We start from the raw sequence: 18,561 nt of genomic DNA, 5'->3' as shown, positions 1-18,561 counted from the left end.
TCTAGTCTTTAATTTTGGAACAATGGTCAGGTATATGTTGAAGCTTCTTTTCTATTCTCCTCTCATATTTTCTAAGTTTTTATCTTTGTTTATGCTCTACATTTTGTTCCAGGTAAATCATTTTTTTTAAGACGGTATCTGTGTTATGCACAATCTGAGCATTCTTAAAAGCAATCTCAACATCACAAATATTTTGAAAATTTGGGAATGTAGAAGAGAAGATTCTAGATGCAAATAGAACCAATTGTCAAAGAAATGGCATAAAGAGAGTGTCCAGTTTAGGGAGAAAGATATCATACTGGAATTAAGTTACATAATTTTTAAAATCCCTCTGCTTCAATTGAGTCTAGGGAATTGATCATTTTTAATCTTATTATCTATGGAAACGCTAAGAAAAATTTCAACTCTATTTTTAAGTGTGATTACACTGAAGTATTTAAGAAACACAGAATTTTTATATCTAATAAATCTTTAATCATCGCACATTTGCAATGGAAGGAAACTGAAAGATGACCTAGACACAAAGAATCAAAGTTGATCAAATGGCCTATTTGACCTCTTTACTCATAAGCTCAGGCCCATATATAGAATCTTAACATTATGATGAAAAAGAAAAGCCAGTATGATGAGAAGTAAGCAAGCACAAGAGCACAGAATCTAGAACACAAAAGGGAACATGTGACCCAATGCCTAGTTCCACAGCCTCAAACTTTCTTACACTGCTGAGGACACTACCCTGTCCCTTCTGCCCCTACTGGAACCCAGAGAGTAGAAAAAGTGGGGAAAGAGACCAGGAGGGGAAAGAGAGTAAGAACACACATGTTGGAACTTCTCCTAAGCAGGAGCAGGATCTAGTACAATCTGGTCTTCAGCCTTCAGAAACAGTCAAGAGAGAAGGAAGCCATACTATTTGCACTATGGTCCAGGAAAAATATCCAATCCTGGATCTAGGAGTATGTGTGTATGACTAGATGAAGGAAGGAGAAAAGGGCCAAGAAGAGCTCAGAAAAGGACCCTTGAGATCTCCCTTCCCCTTGGCAGTCAGGAATATACTATGACTGCTGGTATTTCTGAGATCTCCAAAACAAATACTGTACTCATTTCAGACACAGCCCAGAAAAAAACATGCTAAGGAGTCAGGAAAAATTAAAGGAAAGAAAGAAACTGATAAAAATGAAGAAATAATAAGTAGATTCTAATTTGGTGATAATCTAGACTACATCTTGTCTTCTATGTTGGATGCTCTGATTTAATAAAGAAATTACTTCATTCTCAGCCAGTCAATAGATTAAATAAAGTTGGAAATATTTCCTTTTCAAGTCATATAAGAAAAGAAAAACTTATCCCTGTAACATTTTGGGGAATAACATATTTCTGAAAGGAAAAAAACCCTTTTTTTTTTCTTTTTCCCTATATAATCCATCTTACAACTGCTCAGGTCATTTCAACTTTATCTCACTGTGAGAGTATTCAAGATTTCAAGTTAATGATCACAAGTCACCCTGCAAACCAAGAGGGAGAATTACTTCATTAATTCAACCATCAGGCTACTCTGTGCCAGGTACCATTTAGGTAGAAATAATCTGTTTTATAAAGATATGCTTTCTTACTCTAAACAAAATTTAATCTCTTAGATATTTTATTTTATCTCATTTATATTATCTCAACTTGAAGATTTAGGTTGGTCCCAGCATTTATTAGTATTAGAAATATCACTACATCTCAATTTCCTTAACTTTACCTCTCTTACACTGTAATTATGAGGATTAAATGAAATAAAATATGTAATACTGATCCATAAACTATTGAGGCTGCTTTAAAAAATATAAGACAAATAACAAGGAAGTGTAAGTGTAAACCATGAGTTGAGGAGAAAACTAAGTTAAGAACTAGGGTGAGGTTAGTATATCATGGCTCTTAGCTCCCTAGGAAACAATAATTAGCTATACAATTCACTGTCCATCAGCTAAAAGTGAGTTAGCTGTTCAGAAGATACAAAAGTATTTCTGGTACTAACACCTGAGAGAAATTTCTTCCTTGGGCCCTCATAAAGAAGACAATGTTGGGGCTTCCCTGGTGGTGCAGTGGTTGAGAGTCCGCCTGTTGATGCAGGGGACACGGGTTCATGCCCTGGTCCGGGAAGATCCCACATGCTGCGGAGCGGCTGAGCCCATGAGCCATGGCTGCTGAGCCTGCGCCCGTGTACCACAAAAAAAAAAAAAAAAAAGAAGAAGACAATGTGTAACATAAAACCATATTTTCAACAACATCCCAACCATGAAGACAACATATTTCACTGGATAATTACATGTAACACTATAGCTAAAACACTGGAATGAATCTGAGCCCTAAGTAAACAGAAGCTAGAGCTCTTTGTGATTTAATTGAAGGTCTGACATAGCAAATAACTGCCCTCTTGATAACCTTCACTGATACTTTCTAAGTATGATCCAACCTTATATGATTTAGGCCACCTAAACAGACATAAATTCAGGAGTCAAGACAGTGTTGTAGAGGGTTTGGGGAGTATCTGCACTGGATCCTCACAGCTGTTCACCACTGAAAAAGAGGTACAATCTGGTAGTTTCGAGCAAGAACCCAAGAGCTAGGCTGCCTGCATTAGAATCCCACCTTTGCTCCTCAAAAAAAGTGTGAGCAAGTTTTGGCAAGTTACTTCATCGCATACTGCCTCTTGAACCTCCTATGTAAAATGAAGACAACAATAATACCTACCTCACTGTTATAAAAATTAAATAAGTTGTTATAAAAAATAGATAAATTAAAGTGCTTAGAACAATACCTGGCATGTAGGAAGCTAACTATTATTGTAAGTGTGAAAAATTATGAACTAGCACAGGTTGGTTAATTTATGTAGTTACTATTTAAATGAACAGACCCTAATCAAGAGTTTATTTACAGTGATTTTCTTTAAATGAAGAGGCTCTTAAAAAAGAAGCACAATAAATCTTTCCTTTTTTTGAGTGGTATGAAATATTGTGTTTTAGTGATGGTTCATAAAAGAGCATATATATATAATGCATGAATCATACACTTTTAAGATCTTTAAGTGACTAAGAATTGCTCTTTTGCTATGTTCTTCACCTCCACTATCCTGCCACATAAATACACAGATGATACATCTATATTGGACAAGTTAATTTCATTGGTAAATGGACTGAAAATTCTTAAAGAATCAAATTTCTGTAAATTCATTTTTTAAAATAACCTACTGAGTCAAATTCATAGAATTCATAGTAGTAAATTATTGCTATAATATAAGCAAGAGGCAACTTGGACTCAAAATAATTGAACCTGACAGGCAATGTATACTCACTTTCGCTGCAGCAGAAGGCAGTAATCAACTATGATGGGCACCATATCCTGTAGAGAAACCGTAAAGAAAGCATCAGCACCATATCTCTGTCCAATGGCCCCCTGGTTAGACACAACACATAATGAAAGTAGTCTGCTTCAGATACTGTTAGATTGTTGGGAGAATATAACTTTGTACCATACTTTTGGTAAGCAATTTGGCACTCTGTGTCAAAAGCCTTAAAAATGTGAAAACACTTTTACCCAGTAATTCTATCTGGAAATTTATCCTAAATACATTTAGTAAGAAAAAAAATTTAATGCATTAAGGTATTCACTGCAGCTCTATAATAGAAGAAAGAGGAGAAGGAGGGGGAAGGGAGGAAGACATTGAAATTAAATATACAACATGGGAAAACAGTTAAGTAAATTTGCTATTTAAATATTATGTAGATATTACAAGTTTATAAAGAGTTTACAACATTATAAGAAACATTACATGAAAAATATGTATTTATCTCACAACTTTGTAAAGAAAATCTGCAAAGAAAATATATCAAATTGATAATATAATATAGTTGGTCCCATTGGTGGCTCAGGTGATTAAGGTTGTCCATATTTTGTCACAATCCTCCAAACCATCTATTTTAAGGTTGATTAATTTCTCAGTTTCATAACATTTTGACTGTTTTAAATTCATCATGTATAGACTCATATCAAACGAATGGCAACCCATAATTTTGGCCTTTTTCAAGAGAAACACTTTGAGGGAGGAGAAGTAGCTTATTATGACTAGAACTTGTCAAATACCCAAGCATTCGATTTCAGCAGTACTCTTTCATTTTCTGCTAGCTGAAGAGCAATGGTTTCCTTTTAAAAATCCTGGAAGGCTTAGGTTCTGGGCAGAAGAATATCCCATCAGGAGGGAGAAGACATTATGTGAAAGAGAATACCACATGCTAACACTTCTTTGACAAAACGAACAAAACCTGAGGAACCACTATTATCTGAGAGAGAAGTAAGCAGAAGGACCTATAATCCTAAAAGGCTAACCCTGCCCATCCATCCTGCTTCCTTTATTTATCAATATTCCTCATGACTACATTTATAACCTTACTTAGGTACTTCAAAAACAGGAACTAAAACCATAGATTTGAAAAGTCTCAACCCTGAATGAGAATACATATAGAGGGACAAATAATCTGCAGAGAAAAAACCTAGAAATACTGAGGAAATTTAACAAACACTCTTTAAAATACACAGCTGAGCTCCCCCAAAACTAGGGGCAATACCCAGGGTTTAAAATTGAAAAAGGAACTACAAACTAAAGCAAGAAGCCCTGAGCCATCACTAAGACTGTCCTATAAATTAGTTGTTCATATAAGAGCTTGGGTTTTAATGCCAGAAACAAACTGAGGCCTTAATTCTTGAAACATAAGGAAGTAAAGCAAAGATCCTCCTAAAAACAGGATTCTTGAAAGGTGTCTCCTTAGTGAAAGGCAATTAGAAAAAACAAAAAACCCTGCCTATATGCATAGGAAGCTAACAAGAGAGGTTGTCTGTCTCTGCCTGGACTCAGTGGGGATAAATCTGCACTCTCCAAGAATCTATAATCAAGATCCTGCCCACAGGTGGATTTGGGATTTGAATTTACACTATCTCCTTAGTATGGGAATAATCAGGCCAAGAAATTAACACAAAAGGTGATCCTTAAAAAAGGATACTCCAGGAGCACTTGAAAGAAAAAAATTCCAGTTAACAGTGCTTAACAGTGCTTTGCTTAACAGGCAAAATAAGACCTCCTGATAAAGCCCCCAAAAGATGTGCCCAAAATAAAAAAGTTTAAAGCACTTCATGAAATAACATACCATAAGTTAATGTCAGCAGAAACTACAAACAGCAGGGGAGACCCCGAAAACTTCAAATACTATAATTATCAGGGAGAAATTATTAAAGTATATTTAGAATTATTAAAGGCATAAAATAAGGAATTAAGTGCCTATCCTAGCAGTAAGTACTAAGGATATACTATAGGGATAATGGAGAGTGTAACCATCAGATTAATACATGTAGACAAATCACTCTGTTGATTCTATGATGGGAGGATCTGGAAAATCAAGACTGAAGATAGGTGGCTAGTATAGTAGTCCAAGATGGAAACAGGAGACCAAACTAGGGTAGTGAGAGTAGGCATAAAAAACAGCAGATAGAATCAAGCACTGTTTATAAAGTAAAATTGTAGAGGTTGGTGACAGATTGGTTATGGGTTGGAAGGCATAGGCAGGAGTCTTAAGAAACTCCTAAATTTCTAGTTTGAGTGATGGCTGGATGAAGATTTCATGAAATGAAATAAGGAATATGGGAGGAGGTGTTAGAAGGAAGAAGCTAAACATAGTTTGGGCTGTCATAGCTCTGAGGAACATCTTTACTTCGATATTGAATAGTAAGAAACTGGATATAGTAATCTGAAACATCTGGGTTAGAATTACACACTTCTAAGTCATGAAAGGAAATTTTGTACATGAATAAAACCGTCCAGGGATAATAAAGATAAAAATCAGTGAACAGTGGATTACATCTTGAGGAAGACCAATATTTATGATATGGTCAGCAGATGGAAACAAAATCCAACTCAGGAACAGTCACAAAGTTCTAAAAATCAGAAGACCACACAATCATAGATATCTACAGGATACAGAATTTTAAAAAGGAAGGAGTGATCATCACTGTTTAATATAGCATTGAGAATGAATAAGATGTGAAAGTTTTATTTTATTTATAAATTAGGATATCACTGGGATCTTTAGAAAGATGGTGTTTTATCTTCCTCATTAGATCGTAAGCACAGTAATGGGTGATATGCAGCTTGCAGAGAATTGGGGGGAGAAAGGTGAGAGGGAAAGAGGGAGGAAAGGGGGAGGAAGAGAAAGGGAAAGCATCAATGTATGTGTAATTAGAATCCCTGAATAAGAAAACTAAAACAGGGAGTTTAGGAAGATGGCAGAAGAGTAAAACGTGGAGATCACCTTCTTCCCCACAGATACATCAGAAATACATCTACACGTGGAACAACTCCTACAGAACACCCACTGAACGCTGACAGAAGACCTCAGACCTCCCAAAAGGCAAGAAACTCCCCACGTACCTGGGTAGGGCAAAAGAAAAAAGAAAAAACAGAGAAAAAAGAATAGGGACAGGACCTACGCCAGTGGGTGGGAGCTGTGAAGGAGGAAAGGTTTCCACACACTAGGAAGCCCCTTCGCGGGCGGAGACTGCGGGTGGCAGAGGGGATAAACTTCGGAGCCACGGAGGAGAGCACAGCCACTGGGGTGCGGAGGGCAAAGCGGAGAGATTTCCGCACAGAGGATCCGTGCCGACCGGCACTCACCAGCCCGAGAGGCTTGTCTGCTCACCCGCCAGGGCGGGCGGGAGCTGGGAGCTGAGGCTCGGGTCTTCCGTCGGATCGCAGGGAGAGGACTGGCAGCATAAACACAGCCTGAAGGGGTTAGTGCACCACAGCTAGCAGGGAGGGAGTCCGGGGAAAAGTCTGGACCTGCCGAAGAGGCAAGAGACTTTTTCTTCCCTCTTTGTTTCCTGGTGCGTGAGGAGAGGGGATTCAGAGCGCTGCTTAAAGGAGCTCCAGAGACGGGTGCAGGCTGCGGCTAAGAGCACGGACCCCAGAGATGGGCATGAGACGTTAAGGCTGCTGCTGCCACTTCAAAGAAGCCTGTGTGCGAGCACAGGTCACTATCCACACCTCCACTCCCGGGAGCCTGTGCAGTCTGCCACTGCCAGGGTCCCATGATGCAGGGACAACTCCCCTGGGAGAACACACGGTGCACCTCGGGCTGGTGCAACGTCACGCTGGCCTCTGCCGCCGCAGGCTCTCCCCACATCCGTACTCCTCCCTCCCCGCCAGACTGAGTAAGCCTGAGCCCCCCAATCAGTGGCTCCTTTAACCCTGCCCTGTCTGAGCGAAGAACAGACACCCTCAGGCGACCTACATACAGAGGCGGGGCCAAATCCAAAGCTGAACTCCGGGAGCTGTGCCAACAAGGAAGAGAAAGGGAAATTTCTCCCAGCAGCCTCAGGAGCAGCGGATTAAATCTCCACAATCAACTTGATGTATGCTGCATCTGTGGAATACCTGAATAGACAACGAATCATCCCAAATTGAGGAGGTGGACTTTGGGAGCAAGATATATTATTTTTTCCCCATTTCCTCTTTTTGTGACTGTGTATGTGTACACGTCTGTGTGAGATTTTGTCTGTATAACTTTGCTTTCACCATTTGTCCTAGGGTTCTGTCCGTCCGTTTTTGTTTTTTACTTAAAAAAATTTTTTTTCTCAATACTTATTTTTATTTTAATAACTTTATGTTATTTTATCTTACTTTATTTTATCCTCTTTCTTTTTTTCTTTCTATTTTTTCCCCCTTTTATTCTGAGTTGTGTGGATGAAAGGTTCTTGGTGCTCCAGCCAGGTGTCAGTGCTGTGCCTCTGAGGTGGGAGAGCCAACTTCAGGACACTGGTCAAAAAGAGACCTCCCAGCTCCACATAATATCAAATGGCGAAAATCTCCCAGAGATCTCCATCTCAACACTATCACCCAGCTTCACTCAACGACCAGCAAGCTACAGTGCTGGACACCCTATGCCAAACAACTAGCAAAACAGGAACACAACCCCACCCATTAGCAGAAAGGCTGCCTAAAATCCTAATAAGGCCACAGACACCCCCAAAACACACCACCAGACGTGGACCTACCCACCAGAAAGACAAGATCCAGCCTCATCCACCAGAACACAGGCACTAGGCCCCTCCACCAGGAAGCCTACACAACCCACTGAACCAACCTTAGCTACTGGGGACAGACACCAAAAACAACGGGAACTACAAACCTGCAGCCTGCAAAAAGGAGACCCCAAACACAGTAAGATAAGCAAAATGGAAGACAGAAAAACACACAGCAGATGAAGGAGCAAGGTAAAAACCCACCAGACCTAACAAATGAAGAGGAAATAGGCAGTCTACCTGAAAAAGAATAATGATAGCAAAGATGATCCAAAATCTTGGAAATAGAGTAGATAAAATGCAAGAAACATTTAACAAGGACCTAGAAGAAATGAAGAGGAAACAAGCAATGATGAACAACACAATAAATAGAATTAAAAATACTCTAGAAGGGATCAATAGCAGAATAACTGAGGCAGAAGAACGGATAAGTGACCTGGAAGATAAAATAGGGAAATAACTACTGCAGAGCAGAATAAAGAAAAAAGAATGAAAAGAACTGAGGACAGTCTCAGATACCTCTGGGACAACATTAAATGCTCCAATATTCAAATTACAGGGGTCCCAGAAGGAGAAGAGAAAAAGAAAGGCACTAGGAAAATATTTGAAGAGATTATAGTTGAAAACTTTCCTAATATGGGAAAGGAAATAGTTAATCAAGTACAGGAATCACAGAGAGTCCCAAACAGGATAAATTCAAGGAGAAACATGCCAAGACACATATTAATCAAACTATCAAAAATTAAATACAGAAAACATATTAAAAGCAGCAAGGGAAAAACAACAAATAACACACAAGGAAATCCCCATAAGGTTAACAGCTGGTCTTTCAGCAGAAACTCTGCAAGCCAGAAGGGAGTGGCAGGACATATTTAAAGTGATGAAGGAGAAAAATCTATAACCAAGACTACTCTACCCAACAAGGATCTCATTCAGATTTGATGGAGAAATTAAAACCTTCACAGACAAGCAAAAGCTGAGAGAGTTCAGCACCACCAAACTAGCTTTACAACAAATGCTAAAGGAACTTCTCTAGGCAAGAGACACAATAAAGGAAAAGACCTACAATAACAAACTCAAAACAATTAAGAAAAGGGGAATAGGAGCATACATATCGATAATTACCTTAAATGTAAATCGATTAAATGCTCCCACCAAAAGACACAGACTGGCTGAATGGATACAAAAACAAGACCTGTATATATGCTGTCTACAAGAGACCCACTTCAGACCTAGAGACACATACAGACTGAAAGTGAGGGGATGGAAAAAGATATTCCATGCAAATGGAAATCAAAAGAAAGCTGGAGTAGCAATTCTCATATCAGACAAAACAGACTTTAAAATAAAGACTATTACAAGAGACAAAGAAGGACATAATGATCAAGGGATCAATCCAAGAAGAAGAAATAACAATTGTAAATATTTATGCACCCAACACAGAAGCACCTCAATACATAAGGCAAATACTAACAGCCATAAAAGGGGTACTCGGCACTAACACATTCATAGTAGGGGACTTAACACCCCACTTTCACCAATGCACAGATCATCCAAAATGAAAATAAATAAGGAAACACAAGCTTTAAATGATACATTAAACAAGATGGACTTAATTGATATTCATAGGGCATTCCATCCAAAAACAACAGAATACACATTTTTCTTAAGTGCTCATGGAACATTCTCCAGGATAGATCATATCTTGGGTCAAAAATCAAGCCTTGGTAAATTTAAGAAAACTGAAATCGTATTAAGTATCTTTTCCGACCACAATGCTATGAGACTAGATATCAATTACAGGAAAATACCTGTAAGAAATACAAACACATGGAGGCTAAACAATATACTACTTAATAACCAAGTGATCACTGAAGAAATCAAAGAGGAAGTCAAAAGATAACTAGAAACAAATGACAATGGAGACACGATGACCCAAAACCTATGGGTTGCAGCAAAGTCAGTTCTAAGAGGGAAGTTCACAGCAATACAATCCTACCTTAAGAAACAGGAAACATCTCAAATAAACAACCTAACCTTGCACCTAAAGCAGTTAGAGAAAGAAGAACAAAAACCCCCAGAGTTAGCAGAAGGAAAGAAATCATAAAGATCAGATCAGAAATAAATGAAAAAGAAATAAAGGAAATGATAGCAAAGATCAATAAAACTAAAAGCTGGTTTTTTGAGAAGATAAGCAAAATTGATAAATCATTAGCCAGACTCATCAAGAAAAAAAGGGAGAAGACTCAAATCAATAGAATTAGAAATGAAAAAGGAGAAATAACAACTGACACTGCAGAAATATAAAGGATCATGAGAGATTACTACAAGCAACTCTATACCAATAAAATGGACAACCTGGAAGAAATGGACAAATTCTTAGAAACGCACAACCTGCCAAGACTGAATCAGGAAGAAATAGAAAATATGAACATACCAGTCACAAGCACTGAAATTGAAACTGTGATTAAAAATCTTCCAACAAACAAAAGCCCAGGACCAGATGGCTTCACAGGCGAATTCTATCAAACATTTAGAGAAGAGCTAACACCTATCCTTCTCAAACTCTTCCAAAATATAGCAGAGGGAGGAACACTCCCAAACTCATTCTACGAGGCCACCATCGCCCTGATACCAAAACCAGACAAGGATGTCACAAAGAAAGAAAACTACAGGCCAATATCACTGATGAACATAGATGCAAAAATCCTCAACAAAATACTAGCAAACAGAATCCAACAGCACATTAAAAGGATCATACACCATGATCAAGTGGGGTTTATTCCAGGAATGCAAGGATTCTTCAATATATGCAAATCAATCAACGTGATACACCATAGTAACAAACTGAAGGAGAAAAACCGTATGATCATCTCAATAGATGCAGAGAAAGCTTTTGACAAAATTCAACACCCATTTATAAAAAAACCTTCCAGAAAGTAGGCATAGAGGGAACTTTCCTCAACATAATAAAGGCCATATATGACAATCCCACAGCCAACATCGTCCCCAATGGTGAAAAGCTGAAAATATTTTCCACTAAGATCAGGAACAAGACAAGGTTGCCCACTCTCACCAGTCTTATGCAACGGTTTTGGAAGTTTTAGCCCCAGCAATCAGAGAAGAAAAAGAAATAAAAGGAATCCAAATCGGAAAAGAAGAAGTAAAGCTGTCACTGTTTGCAGATGACATGATACTATACATGTATCCTAAATATGCTACCAGAGAACTACTAGAGCTAATCAATGCATTTGGTAAAGTAGCAGGATACAAAATTAATGCACAGAAATCTCTGGCATCCCTATACACTAATGATGAAAAATCTTAAAGTGAAATTAAGAAAACACTCCCATTTACCATTGCAACAGAAAGAATAAAATATCTAGGAATAAACCTACCTAAGGAGACAAAAGACCTGTATGCAGAAAATTATAAGACACTGATGAAAGAAACTAAAGATGATACAAATAGATGCAGAGATATACCATGTTCTTGGATTGGAAGAATCAACATTGTGAAAATGACTCTACTACCCAGAGCAATCTACAGATTCAGTGCAATCCTTATCAAACTACCACTGGTGTTTTTCACAGAACTAGAACAAAAAATTTCACAATTTGTATGGAAACACAAAAGACCCAGAATAGCCAAAGCAATCTTGAGAACGAAAAATGGAGCTGGAGGAATCAGGCTCCCTGACTTCAGACTATACTACAAAGCTACAGTAATCAAGACAGTATGGTACTGGCACAAAAAGAGAAATATAGATCAATGGAACAGGATAGAAAGCCCAGAGATAAACCCACACACATATGGTCACCTTATCTTTGATAAAGGAGGCAAGAATATATAGTGGAGAAAAGGCAGCCTCTTCAATAAGTGGTGCTGGGAAAACTGGACAGGTACATGTAAAAGTATGAAATTAGAACACTCCCTAACACCATACACAAAAATAAACTCAAGGGCTTCCCTGGTGGCACAGTGGTTGAGAGTCCGCCTGCCGATGCAGGTGACGCGGGTTCGTGCCCCGGTCCTGGAAGATCCCACATGCCGCGGAGCGGCTGGGCCCTTGAGCCATGGCCGCTGAGCCTGCGCGTCCGGAGCCCGTGCTCTGCAACGGGACAGGCCGCAACAGTGAGAGGCCCGCGTACCGCAAAAAAAAAAAAAAAAAAAAACTCAAAATGGATTAAAGATCTAAATGTAAGGCCAGACACTATCAAACTCTTAGAGGAAAACATAGGCAGAATACTGTATGACATAAATCACAGCAAGATCCTTTTTGACCCACCTCCTAGAGACATGGTAATAAAAACAAACAAATGGGACCTAATGAAACTTCAAAGCTTTTGCACAGCAAAGGAAACCATAAACAAGACCAAAAGACAACCCTCAGAATGGGAGACAGTATTTGCAAATGAAGCAACTGCCAAAGGATTAATCTCCAAGATTTACAAGCAGCTCATGCAGCTCAATAAAAAAACAGCCCAGTCCAAAAGTGGGCAGAAGGCCTAAACAGACATTTCTCCAAAAAAGATATAGAGATTGCCAACAAACACATGAAAGAATGCTCAATGTCACTAATCATTAGAGAAATGCAAATCAAAACTACAATGAGGTATCACCTCACACCCGTCAGAATGGCCATCATCAGAAAATCTGCAAACAATAAGTGCTGGAGAGGGTGTGGAGAAAAGGGAACCCTCTTGCACTATTGGTGGGAATGTAACTTGATACAGCCACTATGGAGAACAGTATGGAGGTTCCTTAAAAAACTAAAAATAGAACTTACATACGACCCAGCAATCCCACTACTGGGCATATAACCTGAGCAAACCATAATTCAAAAAGAGTCATGTACCAAAATGTTCATTGCAGCTCTATTTACAATAGCCAGGACACGGAAGCAACCTAAGTGTCCATCATCAGATGAATGGATAAAGAAGATGTGGCACATATATACAATGGAATATTACTCAGCCATAAAAAGAAACGAAATTGAGATATTTGTAGTGAGGTGGATGGACCTAGAGTCTGTCATGTGGAGTGTGGTAAGACAGAAAGAGAAAAATAAATACCGTATGCTAACACATATATATGGAATCTAAGAAAAAAAAAACGGTCATGAAGAACGTAGGGCTAAGACAGGAATAAAGACACAGACCTACTAGAGAATGGACTTGAGGATATGGGGAGGGGGAAGGGTAAGCTGTGACAAAGTGAGAGAGTGGCATGGACATATATACACTACCAAACGTAAAATAGATAGCTAGTGGAAGCAGCTGCATGGCACAGGGAGATCAGCTCGGTGCTTTGTGACCACCTAGAGGGGTGGGATAGGGAGGGTGGGAAGGAGGGAGACGCAAGAGGGAAGAGATATGGGAACATATGTATATGTATAACTGATTCACTTTGTTATAAAGCAGAAACTAACACACCATTGTAAAGCAATTATACTCCAATAAAGATGTTAAAAAAATAATAATAATAAAGAATAAAAGAAAACTAAAACAACAGAACAGAATGAATAGTTTAAGACTTAATTCAAGAAAACTTTCCTGAGATTATTCTTTTAAAAGTCTTAAATCTACTTATTAATAGAACACATGTTATTCCAGGGAAAAATGGCCTAGAATGATTATATTGAGACCCAATGCAGTAAAGTTACTGGATTACCCAAACTAAGAAGTAGCCAGGAAAAAAAGATGAATTTTGAGAGAGGGGGAAAAAAAAACCGGGCTAGCCTCAGATTATCCTACAGTGGCATTCCATGACAGACGGTAACAGAACAGTATTTTCAAGATACTTAAGGAGAGCCAAAATGTTTTTCAAGATAAAAGCTAGAGGGACTTACTTCCCTGGTGGTCCAGTGGCTAAGACTCCACACTCCCAACATAGGGGGCCCGGGTTCAACTCCTGGTCAGGGAGCTAGATCCCACATGCCGCAACTAAGAGTTCGCATGCCGCAACTAACAGTCCGGCACGTCGCAACTAAAGATCTCACGTGCTGCAACTAAGACCTGGCCCAGCCAAATAAATAAATATTTTTAAAAATAATAAAATAAAATAAAAGCTAGAGACCAACAATTTGAAGACTCAACAAACTCAAAAAATATTGTTCTCATGAGCCTTCCCTTTTTTTTAAGCCTCCTCCATATTAGTTTACTTTCAGCCAAATCGTGCCCAAATGTCCTCCATATTTAGAAAAAAAGATATGTCTTTTATTAAACTTTTGTCCCCTTCTATTTAGAAGCCTATCATTTTACAGCCAAGAATGTGAAGCATGATATTCTTTTCTTCTTCATGAGAGTAATATGAATTCACAGGAGAACATTTGAAAATTACATAAAGAGGGGCTTCCCTGGTGGCGCAGTGGTTAAGAATCCTCCTGCCAATGCAAGGGACACGGGTTCGAGACCTGGTCCGGGAAGATCCCACGTGCCACGGAGAAACTAAGCCCTTGTGCCACAACTACTGAAGCCCACAGGCCTACAGCCCATGCTCCGCAACAAGAGAAGCCACCGCAATGAGAAGCCCATGCACCGCAAAGAAGAATAGCCCCTGCTTGCCACAACTAGAGAAAGCCTGCGCACAGCAATGAAGACCCAACACAGCCAAAAATAAATAAATTTACATTTTAAAAAATTACATAAAGATACTTTAAGATAAAATGTCCTCCATAATTTTACCATGAAGAGAAAATATTATTTAAAACTATTATATTTCTTTGCCTTTTTCTAATCATTTAGCATAATTAAGATCCTATCAGTTGTTCTCAAAGTCTGATTCATGAGAGGCCACAGGAGGTCTTCAAGACTCAGGGGGTTTGTGAGGTCAAACTAATTTTCATAAAAATATTAAGATTTCACTTTTACTTTTCAGCATGTTTACTTTTGCAAATATGGTGTAACTGCAGGGGTCAGTAAAACTGCTGTCTCCTTAGCCCGAATCCAGGCAGTGGCGCCAATCCATACTAGTAGTCATCATATTCTTCACAGTCATGCCCTCAGAGGAAAGGAAAAAATGCCATTTTCACTCAAGACTGTCCTTGATGAAGCAGTGGTTTTAATTTTATTAAATCTCAACCTTTAAGTACATTTTAAAAAATATTCTGTGTGATGAAACGAGAAATAGGAATAAGCCATTTCTGTTGCACAGCAAAGTGCTATAGCTGTCTCAAGGAAAAGAACCTGTGCAACTGTTTGAGTTGGGAGCTGAACCAACCACTTCTATCACGGATTACCACGACTGACAGAAAAAGGTATCTATTCAGATTTGAGTATCTGACAAAAATTTTTTCAGAATTGAATACAGTAAAGCTGCACTTCAAGGGGAAAAAATGAACATATTTGTTGCCAGTGATAAAATCCAAGCTTTCAATTGAGAATTCGAATTTTGGAAATCACACAGCCACTTCTGTGAGCTTTACAGCTTCAGAGTGGGTAGACTTTACTGATGAGATTGGTGGTGATTCATTAGCTTTTCTTCTTTTTTTTTTTTTTTGGCCGTACCACATGGCTTGTGGAATCTTAGTTCTCCGACCAGGGATTGGACTCAGCCCCTCGGCAGTGAGAGCAGAGAGTCCTAACCACTGGACCGCCAGGGAATTCCCTCATTAGCCTTTCTTGAAAAAACTGCTTCAGCAACCAAGAACTGACTGGGAAAACTATAGCAAAAGCACTGGTGATCAGCAGGAACTACATTTAACTACAAAAGTTAAGCATAAAACAACAAACAGATACCCTCTGACAATGAGGAAAAGATTTATATGAAGACAAATTGGGAAGAGAAAGAGAAAAGGTCGGGGGGAGAAAGGATTAAGTGGACTCATCTGTAAATTGGTAGTCAAAAGATATCCTTTAAAACTCACAATTAAACTTAGAACTAGAAGCATTTTTAACAATATAGAAGATAATGATTAAAATCTGGTAACAGAGGAGGGGTTGAGGAGAAAGAAGGAAGAAAAATATGCTAAATTTAATAACAGAAAGGACCAATGCCCCCAAGAAATAGAGGATCAAGGGTACCATATAATGCTATAATTACAAAGGTAGTCACTGGAATAAAATACACAATTGTAAATATCAGAAGTACATGTAAAAAAGGCTTTCTTTAAAAAAAATAAAAAACAAAAAATATTTGGTTTAACTCACCTAAGATTTTCAGATTGAAATATGAAAAAAGCAAAAATCTCAAAAAGCAAACACCCAACTCTATGTAGTAAACAAGAAACAAATACAAAGTGATCTGGAAAGACGGAAAATAAAAGGATAGGCAAAAGTACACCATGCAAAGAAAAATCAGGATTGTGATCAGATTAAAGGTTGTTTATCAGTTAAAGTAAAATTCAGGCTAAAAGGGCATTAAATGAATAAATAAATCATAGTGAAGATAAATTTTCTATTTCTATATGCCAAATTGCTACAAGGTACGTTCTAAATTATACAGTGCTAACATTCCTAAGGCAGAAAATGGAAGGAAAAATAAAGAAAAGAACACTATTAACAGGGCACTTTACTTCTCACTGTCCATGAGAAATTGGGTAGACAAAAATGGGTAAGGGTGTAGAAGATCTAACAATTAATTTTAAAAATCTGACTGACAATGAACAATCTTCTGTGAAAATATACAAAATATTATATCTCAAGTGCTTGTGGAACATTAATGATCATATATTAGACCACACACACACACACAAAAAAAACTAAATAAGCTCCAAAAAGTAGAATTGGTACACAAAGCATTATCTGAACACAACACAATAAAACTAGAAAGGAATCATATATCAGAAAATAAAATGCTCTCTCCACCTAAAAAATAAACTTTCCCTAAAACTCTTCAAAGAAGGAATACCAATCACATTTGATGATTACATATAAAGACAATAATGAAAGTGGTACATATTGAACTGATAGCTTTAAATAAATCAGTAATTTGACATTTTTAGAACACTCCAACAGCAGCAAAATACACATTTTTCTCAAATACAGAGAGCATTTACTAAAATAAATGATATATTTTAGGCCATAAAACAAGTTGCAAATTTTAAAAGATTCAAGTTGTACAAAGTATGTTCTCTGACCACAATGAAATTAAATTAGAAATTAACAAAATAAAGAATAACAGAGATGACATCACTATAGATTCTTCAGATATGAAAAGGGTAATGAAAATGCCATGAGCAACTTTTTTGCCAATAAACTTGACAACTTAGATGAAATAGCTGAATTTCTTTAAAGATAGAAAATACCAATGCTTATTCAAAAAGAAATAGAAGAAATATATAACTTTCTAAGAAACTGTAGTTTAAAACTTTCTTACAAAGAACACTCAAGGCCTTGATACTTTCAATGGTGAATTCTATCAAACGTTTAAGGAAGAAATAATACCAATTTTTTTTTTTTTTCTTTTTTTTTGCGGTACACGGGCCTCTCACTGTTGTGGCCTGTCTCGTTGCGGAGCACAGGCTCCGGATGCGCAGGCTCAGCGGCCATGGCTCACGGGCCCAGCCTCTCCGCGGCATGTGGGATCTTCCCAGACCGGGGCACGAACCCGTGTCCCCTGCATCGGCAGGCCGAGTCTCAACCACTGTGCCACCAGGGGAGCCCTAATTATTATTATTAATTATTATACCAACTCTTCCATAACATTGAAAGAAGGTAATAATTCACAACTAATTCTGTGAAGTCAGCATTACTCCAATACCAAAACCACACAAAGGCATTACAAGAAAACTGTTCATCATTCCCCATGAACACAGATATTCACATAGAAAGGATAATATATCATAACCAAGTGGGTTTATCCCAGGAATGTGGAGTTGCTTTAAAATTCAAAAAATCAGGGGCGAAGACAGTTATTTTGAGACAGTAGTCTGCTGTCTTCTCGGGTCTGCCGGCTTTCGGAATAAAGTCGTATTCCCTGCCTCAAAAAAAAAAAAAAAAAAAAAAAAAAAAAAAAATCAGGGGCTTCCCTGGTGGCGCAGTGGTTGAGAATCTGCCTGCTAATGCAGGGGACACGGGTTCGAGCCCTGGTCTGGGAGGATCCCACATGCCGCGGAGCAACTAGGCCCGTGAGCCACAACTACTGAGCCTGCGCGTCTGGAGCCTGTACTCTGCAACAAGAGAGGCCGCGATGGTGAGAGGTCCGCGCACTGCGATGAAAAGTGGCCCCCGCTTGCCACAACTAGAGAAAGTCCTCGTGCAGAAACGAAGACCCAACACAGCAAAAATAAATTAATTAATTAATAAACTCCTACCCCCAACGTCTTCGGGAAAAAAAAAATTCAATATAAATCACATAATTAACAAATGAAAAAAGAAAAACCATATGATCATCACTATAGACAAAAAAAGAAACTGACCAAAGCTAACAACATTCATTCCTGAAAAAAAAAAATCTTAGAAAATTAAGAATAGAACTTCCTCAATCTGATAAAGGGCATCTTTAAAATCCTAT

General features: G+C 38.3%; 1 protein-coding gene across 1 annotated transcript in view; it reads right to left on the bottom strand.

Annotated features, from left to right (window-relative positions):
- The window catches only part of VPS8 (VPS8 subunit of CORVET complex), a 308,471-nt gene that overhangs the window by 201,144 nt on the left and 88,766 nt on the right, over positions 1-18,561 (bottom strand). The window contains 1 exon segment of the mRNA XM_032630703.1: positions 3,335-3,381. Coding sequence (XP_032486594.1) covers positions 3,335-3,381 — 47 coding nt within the window.

The sequence above is a fragment of the Phocoena sinus genome, chromosome 4 (assembly GCF_008692025.1).
Source record: "Phocoena sinus isolate mPhoSin1 chromosome 4, mPhoSin1.pri, whole genome shotgun sequence".
NCBI lineage: Eukaryota > Metazoa > Chordata > Mammalia > Artiodactyla > Phocoenidae > Phocoena > Phocoena sinus.
This window is presented reverse-complemented; position numbering and strand designations above follow the sequence as displayed.